The sequence below is a fragment of the Staurois parvus genome, unplaced genomic scaffold (assembly GCF_062004578.1).
Source record: "Staurois parvus isolate SC_StPar_1 unplaced genomic scaffold, SC_StPar_1.0 ptg000615l, whole genome shotgun sequence".
NCBI classification, from domain to species: Eukaryota; Metazoa; Chordata; class Amphibia; order Anura; family Ranidae; genus Staurois; species Staurois parvus.
In genome coordinates, this window is record NW_028318411.1 from 215,743 (window position 1) to 241,961 (window position 26,219).

The 26,219-nt window shown below is 42.1% G+C and overlaps 1 protein-coding gene across 1 annotated transcript in view; it reads right to left on the reverse strand.

Annotated features, from left to right (window-relative positions):
- Window positions 1-7,426: 7,426 nt before the first annotated feature.
- The window catches only part of LOC149449518 (tyrosinase-like), a 38,762-nt gene continuing 19,969 nt past the window's right edge, over window positions 7,427-26,219 (reverse strand). The window contains exons 3-5 of the mRNA XM_089693141.1: window positions 19,824-20,028; window positions 11,833-11,935; window positions 7,427-7,781 (exon numbers count right to left, since the gene is read on the reverse strand). Coding sequence (XP_089549267.1) covers window positions 7,613-7,781; window positions 11,833-11,935; window positions 19,824-20,028 — 477 coding nt within the window. The 3' untranslated portion in view covers window positions 7,427-7,612. The remainder of the gene's footprint in view (window positions 7,782-11,832; window positions 11,936-19,823; window positions 20,029-26,219) is intronic.

Genomic DNA, 26,219 nt, shown 5'->3' on the forward strand with positions numbered 1-26,219 from the left:
AAACAAGATATAAAGTAAGTCTAAACTACCTGGGGGATGGGAAAGAGAAGAGAAACAGAAAGAAAAGATATCTTGATGGTAAGGGGGGTGATGTAGCTAAATTTGCCCTCATTACTAAATTTAATTGCCAGTACAAAGGAGTGGAAAATATTATTAAGAAACACTGGCCTTTGTTACAGAAAGATGCTATTCTAGGAAAAAGTTTACCGAATAAACCCCACTTTATATATAGAAAAAGTGACAATCTGAGGAACTTGTTGGTGAAGGGAGTGATCTCTCCTCCGAGGAAACCAAATATGTTTGGACTCCAAGGTTTTTTTCCGTGCAAAAAATGTAGGATATGTAAAATTACAGGCATGAAAGAGAAAAAAATTACTACCTTCACATCCTCAGTCACGGGGGAGACATTTGTTATCAAGAGTTTCATTACTTGTAATATGAAATATGTAACCTATTTACTTGAATGCCCTTGTAAAATTCAATATGTTGGCAGAACAAAAAGGGAGCTCAAAGTCAGATTGAAAGAACATGTAGGTAATATAATAAAAGGGAAGAAAGAACATAATGTATCCAAACATTTTCGGGATTTTCACAACTCTGATCCAAATCTGATAAAATTCTGTGGTATTGATATCCTGGATACCCATTGGAGGGGGTGCAACAAAGTGCAAGAGATTTCTCGGAATGAGACCTTCTGGATTTATAAGTTAAATACCTTGAAACCCAGAGGTCTCAATGTCGAGCTAGACTTGAACTGTTACATCTCTGATCATTAAGTGGGGAAATTAGGGAAAGATGAGTTAATAAAAAGGTGGGATCTATGGTTTCTCCACTATGAGGGATGGGAAGATATATGGGATTATATGATTCTAAGATCTGTATTAATTGTTTTATTTTAATTTTATTCTTATTTTATTTTATTCTTATTTTTATTTTTATTTTTATTTTTTTATTTCTATTTTTATTTTTATTTTTATTTTATTTTTATTTTTATTTTTATTTTTATTTTTTATTTTTATTTTTATTTTTATTTTTTATTTTTATTTTTATTTTTATTTTTATTTTCATTTTGTATATTTACTCTTATTTTATTTATTTTTAGGTTTAATTTTAATTTTAATTTTATTGTACTGGTCCTATATCTATATAGGGAGATTAATAAAAGCTCAAGTTTGAAGGATAGGTGAGGAATAGTCAGAATATAATTCCATAATTTTAATGTATCGGTTTTAAATTGTCCGTTTTTAGTTTGTATTTGGTATTATTGGTGTATATGGCCGTTTGTGACTTGCTGTCCACCTTATGATGGTCATACAGTTATATGCTCCTGCTGGACCAAGGCATATGGGGGGGCTAATTGTCTGTGCCCTTTCTGTTAGTCAGTATATGCCGGGGAAGCATGGAGATATGTGCTGTATTTTCCAGAAAGTAAGATGGCCGCGTCTGGAGTTTACTTGCCAGTTAGCAGATATTTAAGGCAAGTGAGGGCACACGTCCGTATCCCTGTTGAAAAAGTCCGGATGTGACGAAACGCGTCCGGGGCACGTGACGTTGTGACGCATTGACGCTTTCCGGAAGTGCCGGGACGGCCATCTTGGATTCGGGAACACGCGGTAGTTCCTACCCCTAAGACTCCCATGGTTACCTGGCTCTCTCGGCAGTAAGACTAAGAGGCTGTTAACAGCCACCACGAAGGAGTGGGCTCTACATATGGGACGTTCCTAGTGTATGGAAGCTGTACTCGTCTAACCTAAAGTGTAAGTTGCTACAATAAAATTTGTTATATTTTTATATATACGCTGATCCCTGGTCTATTTTATGAGGTCTGTGGAAAAGGCAGGAGACGTTATCTGATCCATGTGTGGAGACATTTTCATCTTTAAATATGGACTCTATGCTGACTTTATCTTGAAAGGGGGTAATTATGCACTCCATCTATTGTGTGCAGTGAAGTGGTTTACTTTAATCATACCCTGAGGATTTCACGATTGCTGTGACACTTTTAGTGTTCTTTTTGCATGTTACACGTGTGGCACATAATATACATATTTTGTTTAGGGTAACACACTATGTTGAGTTTTTTGTTTTTTTGAGGTACCGGAAGTTTATTTGGAACGTGTCACCAATCCAATCCGGGGATAAAGATAAATTAAGAGATCACTTTTAAAGATTTTGGACTTTTTTTTGGACTTTAGGTGTATGGGACTTTATTTATACTATATTTGATATTTTTTTACATAGGTTATAATATGTTTGGGTAGTCACTTATTTTTGCTTATTGGATTATTTTGTTTGTACTTCAGGGGAAGGACTGTTAAGCAATTTCAGGGTTGGTAGAGGAAGAAAGTGCTATTTTTGACTGACTAGTATGTCTATGCAGGCTTCTGGCCAACTGTTTAGATTCCCTGCCCCTTCCTGCTCTGTTCTCATAGAGATGCGCAGGGAGGGTTCTGAGATGCCACCAGGAGAGGAGCTCCATCACTCTGTATTTACAAGTGACAGCAGTGAGCAGCAAGTGACAAGCGCCAGAGGTGGTGGAACAGAGTTCAGCCAAGCTCCAGCTGAAAAAAAGACTTGTACATAGTACACTGTAGCAAAGTGTGGGGTGTGGAAAAAAACGGGCTAACAGTGGGAGAGGCACAGCCCTTGTACCCACAAAATATGCTTTAATTACTGTGTCACAAGCAAGAATCTGACACAATCAAACCTCTAAAGGGGATACTCCCAAGGCATCCTCCCAGCTCCGCTGGCAGAAAGAAAGGATCCATAAACAGCTAGTTCCAATACAAATAGTGGGGACAAAAGGCCTCTCAGAACACCAGTGCTTTGCAGATGTCCTCTTGATGGTAATCGGTCGCATAAACACTGTTATAACAGTCTGCTGCCATACTCCAAGCTAGTGGTCCCGGAAAGGGATGAGTAATGTGGGACACAGACACCAGATTCTTCTCCCCTGGTCATTCTATCAATCAGCAGAGAACAGAGAAGGATGTGGGAATGCAATATAGAACCTCTCTGATTGGTATGTTCTCACCCACAGCCACTTGGACTCTCCTCCGTCTGCCCCCCTTGCTTCCTGCAGTTTTCTTTTTTCTCCTCAGTCTCTTCATGAGTCTGGTTTCCATGCATTGGGGCTTCAGTTCCCACTGTTGCACTCCTTTCTTCCTTTCTTTCCCCATGGGTTTTCTGGTTGGGCCTCTTTCCCAGCAGCCTGCCAATGCCCTAATTGGGGAGAAGTGCCACCAAGAAAGTACTTGAGCTGAACTGGTTACATTGGCTTAGCTGTAACTGGCCTAGGAAGATCTGGGGAGGTAAAGGTGGAGGACAGTTTGACCTCCATAACTACACCCCTGCTGGCCAATTTTAGCCAGTCAACCTATGGTGATTCAGAGAAAGAAATGAGTGAAAGAGTAATATTTGGTGTTGTAAATATAGCACCCTGCTAGTTAGCTAGGGGAGATGGCTAGTTGTTTTTCAGCTAGAAAGGCTGAGTAGCAGCCAGGGCTTAGTTAGAGGGTTATTTTAGGTCAGGGCTGAGGGGCTCTGCAGTCAGTTCCATGATACCTCCCCCTGCTCTAGAAACTTGGTGATGATTCTAAAAGCAGTGGGCAGGGGTAGGGAGGGACTGGCCTGCACACGTAAGGGATCTTGGCCAATCCCCAAGCTATTAACTCTGCAAACAGGTGGCGACTTCTGTGCACTGTGAGCTTCACCATGCACTGACCCCGCTCTGTCATTTTACATGGCCTACCACTTGGTGGCCGAGTTGCTGTTGTTCCCAGTTGCTTCCACTTTGTTAAAATACCACTAACAGTTGAGGGTGGAATATTTAGTAGCCATGAAATGTCACGGATGGACTTATTGCACAGGTGGCCACCTATCATGGTACCACGCTTGAATTCACTGAGCTCCTGAGAGCGACCCATTCTTTCATAAATGTTTGTAGAAGCAGTCTGCATGCCTAGGGGTTTGATTTTATACACCTGTGACCATGGAGGGGATTGGAACAGCGGAATCCAATGATTTGGAGGGCTGCCCAATCTCTTTTCCAATATAGTGTGTGTGTGTATGTTTGTGTGTATATGTATATGTGTGTGTGTGTGTATATATATGTATATACAGTGGGGCAAAAAAGTATTTAGTCAGCCACCAATTGTGCAAGTTCTCACACTTAAAAAGATGAGAGAGGCCTGTAATTGGCATCATAGGTAGACCTCAACTATGAGAGACAAAATGAGAAAACAGCAACAGTGTGTGCCAACCTTGTGAAGACTTACAGGAAACGTTTGACTTCTGTCATTGCCAAAGGATATATAACAAAGTATCGAGATGAACTTTTGATATTGACCAAATACTTATTTTCCACCATAATTTGCAAATAAATTCTTTCCAAATCAGCCAATGTGATTGTCTGGATTTTTTTTCTCATTTTATCTCTCATAGTTGAGGTCTACCTATGATGCCAATTACAGGCCTCTGTCATCTTTTTAAGTGGTGGAAGAACTTGCACAATTGGTGGCCGACTAAATAATTTTTTGCGTGTGTGTGTGTGTGTGTGTGTGTGTGTGTGTGTGTATACATACACACACACACAGTGAGGAACAGCAGTATTTGAACACCCTGCAAGTTTGCAAGTTCTCCCACTTAGAAATCATGGAGGGGTCTGAAATTCACATTGTAGGTGCATTCCCACTCTGAGAGACAGAATTTAAAAAACAAATTCAGGAAATCACATTGTATGATTTGTAAAGAATGTATTTGTCCTGCACTGCTAAACATAAGTATTTGAACACCTAAGAAAATCAGTGTTAATATTTGGTACAGAAGCCTTTGTAATTACAGAGGTCAAACGTTTCCTGTAGTTCTTGACCAGGTTTACACTGCAACAGGGATTTTGTCCCACTCCTCCACACCGATCTTTAGATCTGTCAGGTTTTGGGGCTGTCGCTGAGCAACACAGAGTTTCAGATCCCTTCTAAGATGTTCTATTGGATTTAGGGCTGGAGACTGGCTAGGCCACTCCAGAACCTTGATATGCTTCTTACGGAGCCACTCCTTGGTTATCCTGGCTGTGTGCTTCGGGTCGTTGTCATGTTGGAAGACCCAGCCATGACCCATCTTCAATGCTCTGACTGAGGGAAGGAGGTTGTTGCTCAAAATCTCACAATAAATGGCCCCATTCATCCTCTCCTTAATACAGTGCAGTCGTCCTGTCCCCTTCGCAGAGAAGCACCCCCAAAGCATGATGTTACCACCCCCATGCTTCACAGTAGGGATGGTGTTCTTGGGATGCAACTTATCCTTATTTTTCCTCCGAACACGATGAGTGAAGTTTAGACCAAAAAGTTCTACTTTGGTCTCATCTGACCACATGACTTTCTCCCATGCCTCCTCTGGATCATCCAGATGGTCACTGGCAAACTTCAGACAGGCCTGGACATGTGATGACTTGAGCAGGGGAACCTTCCGTGCAATGCATGATATGAAACCATGACGGCGTAGTGTTCTACCGACAGTGACCTTTGAAACTGTGGTCCCAGCTCTCTTCATGTCATTGACCAGCTCCTCCCTTGTAGTTCTGGGCTGATTCCTCACCTTTCTTATCATCAGTGATACCCCACGAGGTGAGATCTTGCATGGAGCCCCAATCCGAGGGAGACTGACAATCGTCTTTAGCCTCTTCCATTTTCTAACAATTGCTCCAACAGATGATCTATTTTCACCAAGCTGCTTGGCAATTGCCCCGTAGCCCTTTCCAGCCTTGTGGAGGTCCACAATTTTGTCTGTGGTGTCTTTTGACAGCTCTTTGGTCTTGCCAATGGTAGTAGTTGGCGCCTGACTGACTGTGGGGTGGACAGGTGTCTTTAAAGAGCTCAGACAGGTGCTACTAAGTTAGATTAATGAGTGGAGTAGAGGTGGACTTTTTAAAGGCACAGTAACAGGTCTTTGAGAGTCAGAATTCTTGCTGTTTTTTAGGTGTTCAAATACTTAAGTTCAGCAGTGCAAGACAAATACCGTATTTTTCGCTCCATAAGACGCACTTTTTTCCCCCCAAAAAAAGGGGGAAAATGTCAGTGCGTCATATGGAGCGGCCGGTCCGGTATTTCCACTGCCGCCGTGTCAGAATACCGGGCCGGCCGCTCAGCTCTACAGCGAGACCTTATAGAGATGACTGCTGACATTTGGGGAGGGGGGGGAGCGGGTACCTGAATTTGACAGATGCCCGCTCCCACTTCCGTGGAGTTGTTCTTTCATCTTACCCGTTCCTCTATCCAGCGGCGCGGTCCGCAGTCTCTGGTCATCCCTGTACTGTGTCCAAAGTCTCTGGTCATCCCTGTACTGTGTCCGCAGTCTCTGGTCATCTCCTGTACTATGTCCGCAGTCTCTGGTCATCTCCTGTACTATGTCCGCAGTCTCTGGTCATCTCCTGTACTGTGTCCGCAGTCTCTGGTCATCTCCTGCACTGTGTCCGCAGTCTCTGGTCATCTCCTGCACTGTGTCCGCAGTCTCTGGTCATCTCCTGTACTGTGTCTGCAGTCTCTGGTCATCTCCTGTACTATGTCTGCAGTCTCTGGTCATCTCCTGTACTGTGTCCACAGTCTCTGGTCATCTCCTGTACTATGTCTGCAGTCCATTAGTTCAGAATTTTTTTTTTCCTGTTCTCTGCCTCTAAAACCTAGGTGCGTCTTATGGTCAGGTGCGTCTTATGGAGCGAAAAATACGGTACATTCTTTAAAAATCATACAATGTGATTTCCTAAATTTTTTTTAATTCTGTCTCTCAGAGTGGGAATGCACCTATAATGTGAATTTCAGACCCCTCCATGATTTCCAAGTGGGAGAACTTGCAAAATCGCAGGGTGTTCAAATACTTCTGTTCCTCACTGTATGTATACACACTACCCTAAGTAGAATGGGGTTCAATCCTGTCTCTTCAAATTCATTCCCTGCTCTACATTTCTTCGTTTTATGTCTTTGTGTGTGCATGAGCCAATAATTTATACCTACTTAGTGAGTCCTAGAAGGGTAAAGTATATATGCAGTAGTACCCTAGAACAGCCATCCTCACCCATGTCGCTGTGGAACTCTAGGGTTCCTCCAGAGGTGGCTAGAGGTTCCTTTTAGCTGTGGTGAATTGGCTTCCCATTTGGGGGTGCCTCAATCGTTCTAGGGTCAATGCCATTTGAAAGAGCCAGAAGCACACACCAATGATCTTTTTAGCTGTCTCTATGGGTGGCGTTCTTCTTCCTGGCCACCAATGAATTGTTTTTAACTGGGGGTACTCTAGACCTAAACATTTTATTTTAAGGGTTCCCCAGGGATACAAAGTGTGAGAAAATCTGCCCTAGAGAGACCACAATTTTTGTAAATTTTTGTTATTTACAGATATTGATCCATAAGCAATCATATTGCAAATAGCAGACACATTCACAGTGCTTGGCGTATTTATTATTATTAATGCATTTCCAATGAAACAGTGGGTCATTAAACACGTTAATCATCATTTTAATTATCTTTCATTTCTTTTGCAGATTTTTTTTTTTTAATTCTGATTACATGAAGCTTAATTATTATGACTGCAAATTTCCCTTTAGATTAATTCTCATACTCCTTCATACGTATATGGTTCCTGTTGTGCTAGCTGGACTCGTCAACATACTGTTCGTCCAGGTGGTAAGGAATGCGTTAGGGTAGTCGAAAGATCTGTGCCCATATCTAGTGTTGCCTGTTGGATAGGACGATGGTGTGATGTTATACTTTGCATAGTAGAAAGTTGAAAGCCTGTAAAGAGACAAAATTTACTGTCAGAGCAGGCAAGGCACGGGTGAAAGAGAAGGATAACTGCTGAGTACATGAGGAACCTGATAGTACACTGCCCCTGACTAAAGCCCCAAATATTCAGTATTTCCTGAACTTAACCTTAAAGCCCAATCTACCTCTCCCACCTACAGTGGAGAGCAATGTGGGAGGGAAGATGCAACAAAGCTTTGACTTCAGAACTAAAAAAAAAGTCAGCATTCTTTTCTGCATCCTTGAGGGCCAAATAGATGAAAGCAGGATCACTGCTGGGAGGGGGGAGCAGGGTAAGCTTATCTGCTGAGTCACTGCTAAGAGAGCATGGTGAACCGATGCTAAAAGGGGAGAGAAGAAGAAGCTGAGTCACTGCTGGGACGGGAAGCAGAGTGAGATGATCTGCTGAGTCACTGCAGAAAGAGTGGAGCTGGGCCAGCTAAGCTGCTAAATCACTGCTGGGAGGGAAGAACACGGATAGCTGAGCTGCTAAACCACTGATGGAAGGGCGATCTAAACTACTGAGTCTATACTAGGAGTGAGGAGCGGTTAGAGCTGACCTGCTGAGTCACTAATTGCAGGAAGGGGTTCTAATCTGCTATGTCACAGCTAGAGAAGGGGGTAAGGGAAGATGAGCTGCTAAGCCGCTACTGGGAGAGAGGAAACTGAAATATTGAGAAACAATTAGGATTACTGCTCCACAGTACCTGCCTCTACAAAGGTTAGTAAGGGCTGGCTTTTGAAGCTCAGTTACTGCTTTAACCCCTTCCCGCCGGCGCCTCCCGTCCCTTTAAGAGTTTCAGAAGCTGGGAGTCGGGGCGGGGTTTAGGGTTCATGTGACCACCGTGACGCATCATCATAGCGGTCACATGATCGGGAAAGAGCAGACCGGGACCTTTCCGTAAGTATCGGACGTGTGCTGGGAGCGTGCAGGGTGCGCGCTCTCAGCACATATGTTTTTTGTTAATTGCACACAAATGTGCAGCCGCTCAGAGTCTAGGCCCAGACGCCTGGAGGCCGCACATTTGTGTGCAGCCAGCGTGAAGAGGTTGACGAAAGACTGTCTGAGCTTTAAATGCTGCCTGCCCTTTATAATAGTATTTTAAATACAGTGCATATTTGTCATACTTAATTGATTCAGATCATCAAACAAATTGTAATATTCCAAAAAGATAACCCAAGTAAATACAAAATGCAGTCTTTAAATTATTTCATTTATTAGGGGAAGAAAGCTGTGCACACCTGCCTGGCACTATGTGAGAAAGTAATTGCCTCATAAACGCCCTGTTGCATAACCCAAGTGTGCTTGAGCTTGAGGTCACAAACCGATGGCTGGGCATTCTCCTTCACGATTTTCTGGTAGAGCGCAAATTCATGGTTCCATCAATTGTGGCAAGTCGTCTAGATCCTGAAGCTGCAAAGCAGCCCCAGACCATCATACTATCACCATCTTTGACTCTTGGTATGATGTTCTTTCTATGAAATGTTGTGTTCATTTTCCACCAGATGTAAAGGGACGCACACCTTCCAAAAAGTTCAACTTTTGTCTCATCAGTCCACAGAATATTTACCCAAAAGTCTTGGGGATAATAAAGATGTTTTTCAGAAAATGTGAGACCAGCCTTTGTGTTCTTTTTGGTCAGCAATGGCTTTCACCTTGGAACTCTCCCATGGATGCCATTTTGCCCGGTCTCTTTCTTATTATTGAATCACAAACACTGACCTTAACTGAGGTAAGTGAGGCCTACAGTTCTTTAGATGTTGTTCTGGGTTCTTTTATAACCTTCTGGATGAGTCGTCGTCGTGTTCTTGGAGTAATTTTGGTAGGCCGGCCATTCCTGTGAAGGTTCACCACTGTTCCAAGTTTTCTCCATTTGTGCATAACTGTTCTCAGCATGGTTCACCGGAGGCCCAAAGCCTTAGAAATGGCTTTGTAACCCATTCTAAACTGATACATGTCAAATACTTTTTCTCATCTGTTCTTAAATTTCTTTAGATTGAGGCATGCTGTGTTGCTTTTTGAGATCCGTTAGCATGCTTCACTTTATATGACACCTTCTATTTAAGTGATTTCTTAATTCAGTGGGCCTGGCAGTAATCAGGCTTGGGTGTGGCAAGTGAATTTTAACTCCGCTTTCCAAAAAATGTGGTTACTGACAGTTCATTCATGATCTAGCAAAGGGGTGGGGGCAATTACTTTTTCACAAGGCAGGTTTGGATAGCTTTTTTCCCCTAATAAATGGAGTCATCATTTTCAAACTGCATTTTGTACTTACTTGGGTTATCTTTGTGTAATATTACACTTTGTTTAATGATTTGAATCATTTAAGTGTGACACATATACAAAAAAGAAAAACATTAGGGGGCAATCTCCCCCTCCCAACATTGCCCAGAACCGGTGGAGTAACATTACTGCTCTAATACTTCCTCATGACCATAGTCAGTTCTCACCAAACCACTCAGGACACGGAACTTTGCGGTCACATGGCTGCTTGCAAAAAAAGATTTTTAAAAAGGTATTTACACTATTACAGATGGTCTACAGCATTACTAGCGGCAGTGGGCAGGCAACAATTAAGGCTGAGCATACGCAGGTAGAATTTTGTTTGAATTTTGAAGTTATTTTGATTTGTCAATTCTCTGATGGCATTATCGAATGTACTGACGAACATTCATGCGAAAATCTATCCGTATATGACCTGCTTTACTTTTTTTTTTTTTCAAAAAAGTTTGCAGTTTCCTGATTAGGTCCTTTCTCCAACTAATCTCTAAATGGAAGGATATGCTTAACAGCAACTGGGCTTTCTTAGGGATGCCGATTTAAGAAAAAATAGGCTCATTAGCCTCCCTTGAGCAATAGTAAGTATCACAGCAAAAAATAAAGGCGTATTTTATCTTAAGCATCATTTTTCATGTTACAACCATGTTTGGGATGGAGCATGAAGCATTGTCACATACAGCATACCCAGACCCCAAAACTGCCCTTCCCTTACCAGAATTGTGGGGTGCATCATAACAAAAACAGTAGGATGGGCTGTCAGCAGGGTGGCAGCAATTGCTTCAGTCCTTTGAAAAAAAAAAAGGTCTTAGACTGTCTTCACCCCCAGCCCCATGTGTGTATGGAGGTAAACACTGCAATAGCTAGTACATTGTAACCGCAACACACAGATCCAGGATGCAGTGCTTTGTAGGCTGCTATGTAAAAACGTTGTAAATAGACATTGATCATAAGATCAGTGCACTACTTTTTTTTTTTTTTTTGCACAAGACAGACTTTAAATCCTTAAGTGGGGTTTGCACCTTCTTTGAGTTCAAGCTCTGTACACACCTAGAGATCATATTAAACCCATGATACAAGCAGGATATAAGCTTTAGAGATGGAGGTACTGATAAACCAAGTCTGAAATCAGACCTGGAGTTTCACACGGTTATGGGCCTCCCCTCCAAGTGATTTAGTTTAGGTGTTTCCAGTGATGGATATTGTTAATGCCATTTAATGGCATACAACAACAAATGTTAGTAACTGCACTCTTCCAGCCTTGTGCTAACAGTTTGGTGAAGACCCTTTTTCCTGTTTCGGCATGACTGTCCTCTGTGTACAAAGCTAGCTCCATAAAGACATGGTTTGACCAGTTTGGTGTGGAGGAACTCAAGTGTCCTTGAGCCCTGACCTCACACCTACCTTTGCAATGAGTTGGAACACAGATCCTGTGTCAGGTCTTCTCATCCAACTTCAAAACCTGACCTCAAAAATGTTCTCTTTTGCTGAATGGGCAAAAATTCCTACAGACACCCTTCAAGATCTTGTGGAAATCCTTTGCTAAAAAATGGATTGAGGATGTTATAGCCACCAAAAGATCACTTGCTGGCTACATCTATGAACAGATGTGATTAGCACACATCCCGACTTTTCATTACATTCAGTCTGCATCCTTATTTTCTATACTAATCCATTTTTAAGATCTATTTAAAACCACAGCAATGTAATTTTCTGTCCCAGAGTCAAAAACAGAGCTTGAAAAAGACAATGACTTTTACTTACCTGTCTACATTTGCATGGTGACAACAAAACAATGGGTCATTGGCAGCAATGGGAACTAGGATCATTGATCCACCAAGGTAAACATGCATGCTGTTGTGTATGTCTGCAGGAAGGAGAGATCACACAATGAGCATCACATGATGTACTGCTTTGACATCACACTACACACACTGACATCACACAATGTACCGCCATGGTATCATACAAGGTTCCAGAAATGTTTTTTCATTCTATTCTAGCCACTGCATGTGCCTGCACCTCCATCTTCTTCTTTTTTTTTTTTTTTCTTTTTTTTTTCTTTTTTTTTGCACTGTACTGCTATAAAAAGACAACCTACACTTATTAGTGAGGAGCTTAATAAGCAGCAAGCAGGCCGTTGTGAAACAGGCGGCAACAGACAGGCAATCTTAACAATACGTAGGCACCAAAACAGCCTTTGTGACAATATGTGGGCACCAATGGCAAACAGGCCATTGTAACAATATGTGGGCACCACAAAGGGTATTACAACAACACGCAGGAAATAAATAGGCCATTGTGACAATATGTAGGCACCAAGCAGGTCATTTTGGCAACATACAGGTCACTTTTAATGAGTTTTGCTGGTGAGATTTTTTTATGATCTGGGAAAAATCAAGAAGGATAGAGGAATGTAAGCTGGTGCTTCCAAGAGGTTAATGAATAAGTTCACCTTTTAGAAAAAAAAAAAAATAATGCACATTTTTTTTGCAGGTAAAAAAATGTGCTTTTATTATTTTTTGTCTGCAAGAGCCTGGAAAGCATTGCAAAAGAAGATCAGTAGATTGTTAATACCATGTGGGTCTCCTGCAGACCTGTCATTTTATTTGCTTGCTTGTACGCGATGTACGAGCAAGCAGATATACTGACAGGAAGAATGAATAAACTACACTACTACATGACTGTGAATGAGTGACGCGGCGCTGTGGGCGGAGCCCTGCACAGCAACATTTTTATTTTCTTAATTTGGCAGCTAGCAAGGGGGGAGAAGATCCCCCTCTAGCTGTCAAAGCGAGGATTGGGGGCTGGTCTAAATATAACATGTTACACCCTGAATATGGGTGTAACATGTTACAAAAGGTGAAATTATATTTTAATATTTTTTCCCTGTGCGGACTCCTGTTCTGCAGTTATCTGGGTCAAGTCTGTTGTTTTTCCATTGAAACTGTTACAATGTTGATGTGAGTATTGTGTCCTTAGGATCACCTGCTAGATACAGTAGATGAACCTGGTCAAGTTTTCCTGCCAAATTACTGAGATCCACTGCCCCTTGAGGAGCCCATATGATAAATATGGGCTCCCCAGTGCCCCAAGAGAGGACGGCTGCTGAAACACTGACAAAATGTAGGCTGCCATGCTGCTGGACTGTGCCCCTAGCTAGGGGGCCAAGCCAGGGTTTCCTTGAGTGGCTGGGGATCTGAAGATTTTTATGGCCTCTCTGATACCCATTATGGACTAATTATGCTTTTGTGGATTATTGCCAAGTCATGGACTGTAAGGACTATTTGCTACCTCTTGTGGACTTTTTACCTTTACGGATTCTTGCCTTAAAAGGACAATTTGGGGGGCTGCGTGGCCAATCCATTGTGGAGAAAGGAGGCTGATTCTGGAGCTCCTGCTGCCCACCGCCGTTAAGCTCTGCACATTGCCAACACGGCCGCCCGTGCCAAACTGAGGTGATGCTGTGAAAGAAGGGGGACACAAATCCGCCAGCAGATCCTGCTAACAAATGCCAATAGGGCAGCATCATCCTCTTCGCTGGTCCGCGGGTGGGAGACCTGGCTGGCGCCATCATGGCAGATCCTTCCTCTTCCTCTTTCTTCAGGGACATGCTGGCTTTCCTCAGGGAAGATCTTCATATGGAGGCCACGTGCAGAGTGAGTCCCAATCTCCCTCCGCACTCACCCGTTCAACTCTAGGGAGCTAGCAACCTAACCTGCTGCACTTCCTCAAGATCCCTGTTGGGATATTAAACACTGCCTGAGTGAGCTCCCCACAAAGGCTGATTTGGCAGCCTTTCTCAAACAACTGGAAATCACATACAGAGCTGGTTTCCAGGAACTCAAATCTGATATTATACACATAGGCTCACGGGCTGCTACCCTTGAAACCCAACACAGTGAGTCCACAGTTGTGCTCCATTCTCTGCAAAACCAATTAGACAAGATTGCAGGATTGAGGGATTGCTTTCTCAACCTGATGATTGAAAATAGGAGCCGTAGGAAAAACTTGAACATCCGTGCCTGAATCCGTTAAAACAGCCTTCCTGATTCCAACTTTGATTTCTGCTTTCAGAAGAATCTTGGGAAAACCCCCTGCACTACCCAATGAAATAGAACCTGCTCTTAGAGCCCTGGGGCCAGCTAATCATGCTGTTAAGAAGCCTCGTGATGTGATCTCTAAACTGCTGCAATACCAGAAAAAAGAAGCTATCATAAGGGGTATGCGCAAAAGCCCATACTTGGAATTAGAGGGCTCAAAACTATGCTTTTCCCGATCTACCCGCCACACCTTGGAGCTACGGAAAAGCCCACGCCCTTTACTGTACACTCTGCATACTGCGGGGGCTACATACCATTGGTGTTTTCCATCCGGCTTACAGCTACTAGATAGAACTTCGGCCACCCTCTGTGACAAGGATGACCTACCGCAGTTTCTTCAAACCCTGAATTTGTCTGATGTGGACTTTCCTGACTGGAGAGCTGATGGACCATCACCTCACATTCACCTGCAACGTGATTGGCAGGAACCACGCTGGAAACGTCAGCAGATCTGAAACCCTCACTCAATGCTAAAGGAAATACTTGAACACTTGCTCCTGATTACTACACTTCCAACTCATTTTACTTTGGTGCCTCTGACCACACATTTGGGACTGTTTCCATCTTCCCAGTTACTGGCCCCCTAGTGCCATGTAATCTATTTTTTTTTTCCTTTTTGTTTTCTTCTACTTATATCTACCTGTCCCTAATGTTGATGGCCAGGGGTTTTGGGACATTTGGTTTGGCATGTAAATTGTTCTTGTTATTTGGCTGTGCAGTATTTTCAATGCTCTTTATTTATGCATTTCTGTAGGCGGGAGGCAGCTCCGGCTGGAGTTGCCTGCTTGGGTATGGCTTACACGCTTCCCCACTATAGGTCCACCCCATTATGTTTTTTTCACAGGGAGCTCACCCTTCGGAGTTGTGGACTACTTGCCACCACAACTGCTCTGCGGTCCGTTGTCCATGCTTAGGTTAAGTTTGCTATTTCTTTCTTCTGATCAACTGTCGTAGTTTCCATTTAAATGCAGTAGAGTATGACGGGAGATAAAAGCTCTCAAGCCTGAGGTCCTGATGTTGCAAGAGACCCATTTTGAGATGCGATCAATCCCGAAACTACCATTGTACCTATTTGACTGCTAGTTTCTGCGCACGTCCCCACTTAAGCGAGCCAAGGGAGTGGCAAGAGCTTTTCACAAAACCTGCCCCTTCCTCCCGGAGTCCCACCTAGAAGACCCTGAGGGTAGATATGTTACGGTAAAGGGTTACATTTATGGTAACCCCCTTACATTAGTGAATATTTCCGCCCCGAACTCTGGCCAGGTGTAGAGTGCTTGATATCTTGCAGGACTACTCCTCAGGCTCTGTAATCTTGGGGGAGGGATTTTATTATCTGTCTGGCAAGTCCTCAATATCTGTCTCTGATAGGAAACACATTTTTAGATTCCCTGTGAGATATGCAGTTGGTGGACTGATGGAGGGTTTTACATGCCAATGATAAAGATTTCTCCTTAGTGCACCAGTCGTACTCTGTCTGCTGTCATTAGGTCAGTTGGAGGAGGAATAGTGCCCCATCATTGGTGTAAGTGGGAGGAATTGTGCTTCAAAGTTGGTGTCAGTGGGAGGAATAGTGCCCCATCATTGGTATCAATGGGAGGAATAGTGCCCCATCATTGGTATTAATGGGAGGAATAATGCTACATCATTGGTGTCAGTGGGAAAATTAGTGCCCCAGCATTGGTATTAGTGGAAGGAATAGTTGCACATTGTTGGTGTTAATGTGAGGAATAATGCCCCATTGTTGGTGTCCGTGTTGGTAGAAGGAATAGTGATCCATCCCTAGTATCAGTGGAGGAAATAGTGTCCCATCATTGGTGTCAGTGGAAGGAATGGTGCCTTATTGTTGTAAGTGAGAATAATAATGCCCTAGGGGCCAGATAATGGCACACATATGGCCACATTTGGCCCATGTGTTGCAGTCTTTTTCAATACAGGTAAATAATGGATTCCAAGCAGAAGGGACATGTCGTCATTGGGTTGTTGATGAAGGAAAGGTGCAGGCTGTCTGATATTTACAAAAGGCTACAGAATGTTTATGGAGATCACACTTAACAAGAGCAATGTGCACAGATGGATGAAGAAGTTTAACCAGTTCCGAACCGCGCTATAGCCAAAGGACAGCTACAGCGTGGTTGTATTGTTCTGGGACGACGTCCATGAACGTCATTGCAGAACACGCCCCCAGCAGCGCACACTTGTCGCCACCGGTGATCGCTGTGTCCTACGGACACAGTTGATCACGTCATACGGTAAACGGCCAATCACGGCGGCCTTTTACCACATGATCAGCCGTGTCCAATAAAACAGCAGATCACTGGGTAAATACAGTTGCCGGTTATCTGCTGCACTTTCCTTATGCTGTCCAGATGATCAGTGCCCAGCAGTGCAACCCACCTGTGCCCAGCAGTGCTGCCTATCAGGCAGCATTGATAAACAGCACTGATGAGCTGGCACTGATGATGTTGCACTATCAGTGCTGCCTATCCGTGCAACCTCATCAGTGTCCATCAGTGCTGCCTATCAGTGCAGCCTCATCAATGCACATCAGTGAAGGAGAAAAATTACCTGTTTGCAAAATTTTATAATAGAAACTAAGGACAGTGTTTGGTTTTTTGTTTTTGTTTTTCAATTTTTTTGCTCTTTTTTTGTTTATAGCGCAAAAAATAAAACACCTGGTGGCGATTAAATACCACCAAAAGAAAGATCTATTTGTGTGAAAAAATGATAAAAATTTCATATGGGTACAATGTTACATGACTGTGCAATTGTCATTCAAAGCTGAAAGCTGAAAATTGGCCTGGGCAGGAAGGGGGTAGAAGTGCCTGGTAGGCATGTGGTTAAATGGTGTCATCTCTGCAAACAATCTGTAGCAGTGTGTGGATGTTGGACAGCCTACACCCTTTCTTTGTCAAAGACTCAATGACAGCACATTGCTTCTGCTTGGAATCCATTAATTTTTCTGCAATAATGAAGAGGAAGAAGAGTTACTATATTGGAAGAGGTACTCTACCACCATGTGAAAATTGAACATATATACATTTTTTGTCATCCCTGAAGAAGGGTGATTGTTAGTCCTGAGGTGCGCTGGCTTTCAACTGATAATAAAAGACAATCATTTGTACCTTTATCACTTACTGGATTTGTCCTTTTGCATAGTTAGTCTGGTTAAAAAAAAAGACAATCCTATATACACAATTTTATATCCACAGTTGATCCAGAGAAAAGCAAAACAAACCAATAAAGCATCATCCAATTTGCTCCAGCGGGGGGAAAATTCCTTCCTGATCCCCTAAGAAGCAATCAGATATTCCTTGGATCAACTTTACCAATAAATGTTAGTATCCAGTTATATTCTGTGTATCTAGGAAATAATCCAGGACTTTTTTTTAAAGCAATCTACTGAGGTGGCCACAACCAACTCTTGAGGGAGTCTATTCCACATTTTCACAGCTCCTACTGTGAAGAAGCCTTTCCATATTTCGAGATTTCATCTCTTTTCTCCAGACGTAAAGAGTGCCCCCTTGTTCTCTTTGATGACCTCAGGGTGAATAACTCTACACTGAGTTTTCTACATGGATCACCTATGTATTTATACATGGAGATCATATCCCCCTTATGTATTCTACATGGAGATCATATCCCCCTTATGTATTATACATGGAGATCATATCCCCCCCTTATGTATTATACATGGAGATCATATCCCCCCTTATGTATTATACATGGAGATCACATCCCCCCTTATGTATTCTACATGGAGATCATATCCCCTCTTATGTATTATATATGGAGATCACATCCCCCCTTATGTATTATACATAGAGATCACATCCCCCCTTATGTATTATACATGGAGATCATATCCCCCCTTATGTATTATACATGGAGATCATATCCCCCCTTATGTATTATACATGGAGATCATACCCCCCCTTATGTATTATAAATGGAGATCATATCCCCCCTTATGTATTATAAATGGAGATCATATCCCCCTTATGTATTATACATGGTGATCATATCCCCCTATGTATTATACATGGAGATCATATCCCCCCTTATGTATTATACATGGAGATCATGTCCCCCTTATGTATTCTACATGGAGATCATATCCCCCCTTATGTATTCTACATGGAGATCATATCCCCCCTTATGTATTCTACATGGAGATCATATCCCCCCTTATGTATTCTACATGGAGATCATATCCCCCCCTTATGTATTATACATGGTGATCATATCCCCCCTTATGTATTCTACATGGAGATCACATCCCCCCTTATGTATTCTACATGGAGATCACATCCCCCCTTATGTATTCTACATGGAGATCACATCCCCCCTTATGTATTATACATGGAGATCACATCCCCTCTTATGTATTATACATGGAGATCACATCCCCCCTTATGTATTATACATGGAGATCACATCCCCTCTTATGTATTATACATGGAGATCACATCCCCCCTTATGTATTATACATGGTGATCACATCCCCCCTTATGTATTATACATGGAGATCACATCCCCCCTTATGTATTATACATGGAGATCACATCCCCCCTTATGTATTATACATGGTGATCATATCCCCCTATGTATTATACATGGAGATCATATCCCCCCTTATGTATTATACATGGAGATCATGTCCCCCTTATGTATTCTACATGGAGATCATATCCCCCCTTATGTATTCTACATGGAGATCATATCCCCCCTTATGTATTCTACATGGAGATCATATCCCCCCTTATGTATTCTACATGGTGATCACATCCCCCCTTATGTATTATACATGGTGATCACATCCCCCCTTATGTATTATACATGGAGATCACATCCCCCCTTATGTATTATACATGGAGATCACATCCCCCCTTATGTATTATACATGGAGATCACATCCCCCCTTATGTATTATACATGGAGATCACATCCCCCCTTATGTATTATACATGGAGATCATATCCCCCCTTAATCTCCTTTTCTTAAGAGAGAATAAATTAATTTCCTCTAATCTATCGGTTAACTATTAATCACCCCACCCCTCGTGTAATGAAGATGAAGAGAGGAAGACATGTTTAAAGTCCAGCCTGGGTGGTAACTACATCTCCTTTCCATAGATACAGTGGTGGAATGAACATTGTCATCCTACGACAGAAAATGTATTATTCTTAGGATTACCAGGTGGAAATAAAGAGGAAAAAATTGACAAAAGAAAAAAAAACTAATGCAGACATCTCCAAGGACTGGCAAGTTGCAATATACATATTACATAGCTTTACTCCCACAACCTTTTTTTTTTCTTTTACCCTGTCTTACCTGTTTTGCAGCATTGTCCTTGATTCATATACTCACCTGCCCAGCAGATCCGGGGTTGTTCTGCAGCAATCTGTTGCACAAATGTGACAGCCCGGGTCCAGTGCCACCATCTCAATCCACCTCCGTCACTGTGAGCTGGCTGCCTCCTTCAAGTTCAGACAGGCAGCCCTCAATGGCGCACACCAGCCCCACCCCCTGGTTGTGGTTTGTCCTGCCTCTGCAGCCTTCTGGGGTATGTGATTTAGATACCCCTGGAGACTGCAAGAGCGAAATGCGCTTTTTTTTTTTTTTTCAAGAAAATCAGAGATTCCCGGTTCCTACCTTCTAAGCAATTCCTATAGCTATTTACTGAGCTTGTATCATAAGGTGCCGTGTCAAGGTTTGTCATGGTCATGCAGTAGTTTACATCATTCACATCTGGCTTTACAATGTCTGATAAGCCTGCTAGGCGAACAATCCTCGGGCGTTGACAAACACAATCCTCCATTACGCATATCGTTTGAGGATAAGTGATTGTACAAATTTGCTGGAAGGGGAAGAAAAAAAAAAAAGCCATTTCATGAAGAATTGTCTACTTACATTATACTGTAGCATGCAAATAGCAAAATCTAGTAATATAAACATAAATATAACATGATAATAGCATAATATACTAATAAAACTATAAATATGACCTGTTACTGGAATAACATACTAATAAACATGAATATAACATATTCAAATATTAATAAACATGTACTGTATATGACATGTTAATAGTATAAAATATTAATAAAAACATTAATACAACTCTCTTATAGCATAATATACTAATAAGCATAGCTATAACATGCTAATAGCATAATATAATAGTAAACAAAGATTTAACTTGCTATTAATATAATATACTAATACATGACTATAACTTTCCTATAGTATAATATACTAATAAACATAGAAATAACTTGCTAATAGCATAATAGAATTATAAACATAAATGGAACTTGCTAATAGCATAAGGTACACATACAAATGTTATTATAACATGCTAATCGCATAATATAATAATAAACATAAATAAAACTTGCTAATCAAAAAATAAACTAATAAGCATAGATATAACTTAGTAATAGCATAATATATTCATAAACAGAAACATAACTTGCTAATATCATAATATACTAGTAACAACATAATCATATTAAACAAACAGAAATAAAGCGTAATCAGAACATAGAATGGCATAGTAATCATAACATTCTAATTCATTACCATCCTAACATACACTTATTATGATATTTTGACACTACTACATAAATCATAAAAGAAATGTGTTGAAGGGATACCTGTCACAGCTATTTTCCTTCTCAACATACATCAATTTTGAATCAATACTCACAAATCCAAATAAAATACTTTGATAGGGTGTGGCTTGGAGCCCGGCAAAGATGGCGCACATTGAGGAGATCTGTGATCCCGCTGGCTTCTAGTGCTTTTCCCCAGCTCCCCGTGAGTCACAGCATGGGGAAATGTACCTGACACACGCGGCAATCCCGCTCCTGCCTCTCGGTCTCGTCCTCCTTGGCCTCAGCGAGGAATATAATGAATATCTTCTGATCACAGTGCTCAGCCAGGAACAGCATGGCCTCTAGCAAGATGGTGCCGGCCCGGCATTATGGGCAGTCTTGAGGCACCCTTTAAAATTATGGACAGTCTTGAGGCACCCTTTAATATTATGGACAGCCCAGAGTCACCCTTTAATATTATGGACAGCCCCGAGGCACCCTTTAAAATTATGGACAGCCCCGAGGCACCCTTTAAAATTATGGACAGCCCCGAGGCACCCTTTAAAATTATGGACAGCCCCGAGGCACCCTTTAAAATTATGGACAGCCCCGAGGCACCCTTTAAAATTATGGACAGTCTTGAGGCACCCTTTAATATTATGGACAGCCCCGAGGCACCCTTTAAAATTATGGACTGTCTTGAGGCACCCCATTCTAAAATGTGAAAACTATTCTAATAGTTTTATATAACGCAGCAACATCCACACATATAGGACACACAATATTAGAGGTGATTTATTCTTCCAAAGCAAATACACTATATGCAGGGCTTAAAATTTCAAATCCTGAGTTACTAGCCAGGCCTTAAGAGTTACTCGCCACCAGTTGCCCCACCCAACCCTCACCCTGCTACACCCCTAATTCTGTCCCTAACCACGCCCTCGTAAATTATTTCATGAAATTACACTGTTAAATGTTACCCACATTACATCAGGGTCCCCAGAGTTCCCCCACATTACATCAGGGTCCCCAGAGTTCCCCCACATTACATCAGGGTCCCCAGAGTTGCCCCACATTACATAAGGGCCTCCAATGTCCCCCTAAACACTCCATCATACTTAGACCATGTACCGCATACAACCATAACCCCCCATAATCTTTCACTCACAAAACTATAACTCTACCAAGCATATCCTACCTACTATCCAACCCAGCAGTATCTCAAATGCCCCATACTCTACCACCCATAATAACCACATAATCCTGAACCTACCCAAACCACCCATACATGTAGGTTTACATACAGACATATGTACATACACACACACAAACAGAGACACCTGTACACACACAGAAGCATGTACACACATGCACAGAGACACATGTACATACACACACACATACTGTACAGATACATGTATACACACACAGACACATGTACAGACACGCATACATGTAGATACACATGTACATACACACAGACACATGTACACACAGACACATTTATGTACATACATACACACAAACACACACCTGTACACACACACATACATGTACATATATGCAAACACATGTACAGATACACACATGTACATGAACACACACACACACACACACACACACACAAGGACACAGCCCTATAAAAAGCTGCAGTAGTTTGATACCTTCACTCACAGAGCCGGGTACTGCACTCTAGGAGGGGGCAGAGAGCACAGCACACACTCCTTCCTGTGCTTTCACTTTGCTCAACTATTGAGCAGTCTCACAGCTTCCAGTGCGAGTGACAGATCCGGCCCTGAGTTCCGAGCCTGCTCTGCAAGACAGCCCTGGGGACACACTCGCCCCCACCATAAATTTCACTAGCCAATGTGAGCTGGCAAGTAGAAATTTCAAGGCCTGCACTATTGCACGCTGGTACTGACTAGTATTCCCATGTTTCTCTTCTCCCTCAGTTTTTCTCCATCACTGAGTTAATGTGACCCCATCACTGATGGAGAGGGGCTGGGGAGGGTCAAACAAGGCTGCTTAGAGGCAGCTGACATCCTCCTTATCAACTGATGATGTCATTGGTTGTCAGGATGCCGATGGCTGGAAGGTCATAATGGTGCACAATGAAAACCTGTGGCTGGCTTGTATACAAGTTTTGGGCAATTTTTAGACATTTTGCCAAGGCATCCCTGAAGAAACCTCAAGGCACCCCAGGGTGCCTGGGCACCCTAGTTGAGAAAGGCTGGTCTAGATTACAGAGGCAGCAGAAATAACATAAGAGTGAAGGAGATCCCTGAGTCAGTGCTACCTGAACAAATACCACAAGCACTTCAGAAAGTATTTAATAACATCCTTGAGAAACCAGTGGACTCTGAAATAGAGTTTATGTGAGCACTGAGATCCAAAGGCCCAGAATCTGCTCCTTCTAGAGATATTATTTGTTGCCTCCAGAGCTTCCCATTGAAAGAAGAGATATTTAATAAAGCAAAACAAAATGAAATAACCTTTACCGGGGATGGCATTTCCTTATACCAGGATTTATCACCCATCACACTTAAAAACAGGAGAGCACTACACCTCCTACTGGAGTGGAGACACTACAAGAGAAAGGCTTAACATACATGTGGTGCTTCCCATTTGCTTTAAGTGTTACACTACAGGGCAAGCAAATATTGTTCTGCACCCCTGATGATCTACCAGACATTTGTAATGCATTACAAATAAAACCTCCTAAGCTGCCTGAATGGCACCAGGAGTTTATACTCCCACCACATGTCCACAGCCCACCGAGATGACCTTTCTCCACTCAGGACAATTACTGCACCAAATAAAATAGAGGAAGGCGCCAAACCCCGGCTGGGATGGAATCCCCCTTGCCTTGCAACAAGACTCCGAGAGGAGGTCTGAACACCAGAGAGGAGGTCTGAACACCAGAGAGGATGACTTCTAATAGCTGAGAGGAGGTCTGAACACCAGAGAGGATGACTTCTAATAGCTGAGTCATTTCAAGATCCACCATTACTATTTGCCTGCTGTCTTCTATGACTGAACTAAGTTAGAAGAAGACAGTAAGAATGGGTATTACTCTCTTTCCTCTGATACAAAAGTTCTTATCTCAATAGCTAAAATATGATAGCTTTTTGAAAGACATTCTGGGGTTTATATCTACCGAACTTCAATGTAAGACCCTATCTTAACAGTCTTTCAGTCTTCAGTTGAACTACAATTGACTTAATTATTGTTCTTACTGCTTCTCCACAAGAGCACTTATTGTTCTATTGATTATTATTTAGGTTGATATTATATGGAAAGAAAATTTTTAACAATGAAGTCACAGATGGATAACACCTGAGGTATGCACAGCCCTATAACCACCCCTTTTATAGACCATAGATCATTACACATTCCATCACTCTCTTCCCACAACATGTTGCTCAAGAGTCCTAAACTTCTATTATGTGTCCTATATATTAAATATTATTTCAGATCTGTGCAAACTATGGCTTATCCAGTGGAAACTTTGTTACAAAGAACGGTTGGACTAGATTACTTTGTAAGAAAGATTCAACATTGCTGTGACATATGAAGCTATAATTGGCTTGAGTTTTCTTTGCCTTTTTATAAATATAATGTGTAAAAGTTCATCACTATTTCTGTTTGATAGACCCAATGCTCCACTAGTTGGCGGGGACCTAGGGACACCTAGAGGCTTGTATTTTTCTAGTCTTTCTAGTCCCCATTTTATATTATGCTAAACTTAGCCTACCTCTCAGTTCATTACCAATCCTCCCAAGATCCCCCACAGGTAGTCTTGTGAACTTTTGGTTGAATTGTTTTTCAATCTGGTTTTTACTAAATTTTTGAACCTTTAAGGTATATGGTTATCTGAAGGTATTAAACCCTTACTGACTTCCTAAGCTTCAGTAGATGCTTTACTACACTTGCAAGCTCAAATTTCAAGAGTTTATCCCCCCTCCTGACTTACTTAATTGAGTGTCTATTCTACATACATGGTTTACAAATTTCTAGGAACCCAGCCTACAGTGATTTCTCACAATGTGAAGGGTCTGAACATCCCTGAAAGAAGAATTTCACTTTTGAGGCATCCTAAAAAAAATATTTGTACACTGTGCTGTACATTCCCAATTGTACACCATCTTTCTATAAACTGTGCTGTACATTTCCTATTCTGCACCGCCCGATTCTGTACACTGTGCTGTACATTCCCTGTTTTGCACCGTGCTATTCTGCACACTGTGCTGTAGATTCTCTATTTCGCACCATCTCATTCTGTACACTGTGTTATACATTTCCAAATCTACACTGTCTCATTCTGTACATTGTGCTGTACACTCCCTATTCTGCACCATGTCATTCTGTACATTGTGCTGTACACTCCCTATTCTGCACCATGTCATTCTGTACACTATGCTGTACACTCCCTATTCTGCACCATGTCATTCTGTACACTATGCTGTACACTCCCTATTCTACACCATGTCATTCTGTACACTATGCTGTACACTCCCTATTCTGCACCATGTCATTCTGTACACTATGCTGTACACTCCCTATTCTGCATTTTCTCATTTTGTAAACTGTGATGTGCATTCCCTATTCAGCACATTCTTATTCTGTTTACTGTGCTGTACATTCCCTATTCTGAATTGTCTTCTGTACACTGTGCTGTACATTCCCTATTCTGAATTGTCTCATTCTGTACACTGTGCTGTACACTCCCTCTTCCGCACTGTCTTGGTCTGAACACTTTGCTTTACATTCCCCATTCTGCACCACCTCCTCCTGTACACTGTGCTGTATATTCCCTATTCCGCACCATCTCATTCAGTACTATGTGCTGTACATTCCCTCTTTCACACTGTCTTGGTCTTAACACTGTGCTGTACATTCCCCATTCCACACAACCTCATTCTGTACACTGTGCTGTACATTCCCTATTCTGCACCATCTCATTCTGTACACCGTGCTGTACATTCCCTCTTCAGCACTGTCTTGGTTTGACCACTGTGCTGTACACTCCCCATTCTGCACCACCTCATTCTGTACACTGTGCTGTATATTCTCTATTCTGCACTATCTTGTTTAGTAAAATGTGCTGTACATTCCCTCCTCCGCACTGTCTTGGTCTGAACATTGTGCTGCACATTCCCTATTCTGCACTGCCTCATTCTGTACACTGTGTTGTAAATTACCCATTCCACACCACCTCATTCTGTACACTGTGCTGTACATTCCCTATTCTGAACTGTCTCATTCTGTACACTGTGCTGTGCATTCCCCATTCCACAACACCTCATTCTGTGCACTGTGCTGTACATTCCCTATTCTGCATTTTCTCATTTTGTAAACTGTGCTGTACATTCCCCATTCTGCACCACCTCATTCTGTACACAGGGCTGTACATTCTCTATTCTGCACCATCTCATTCTGTACACTATACTGT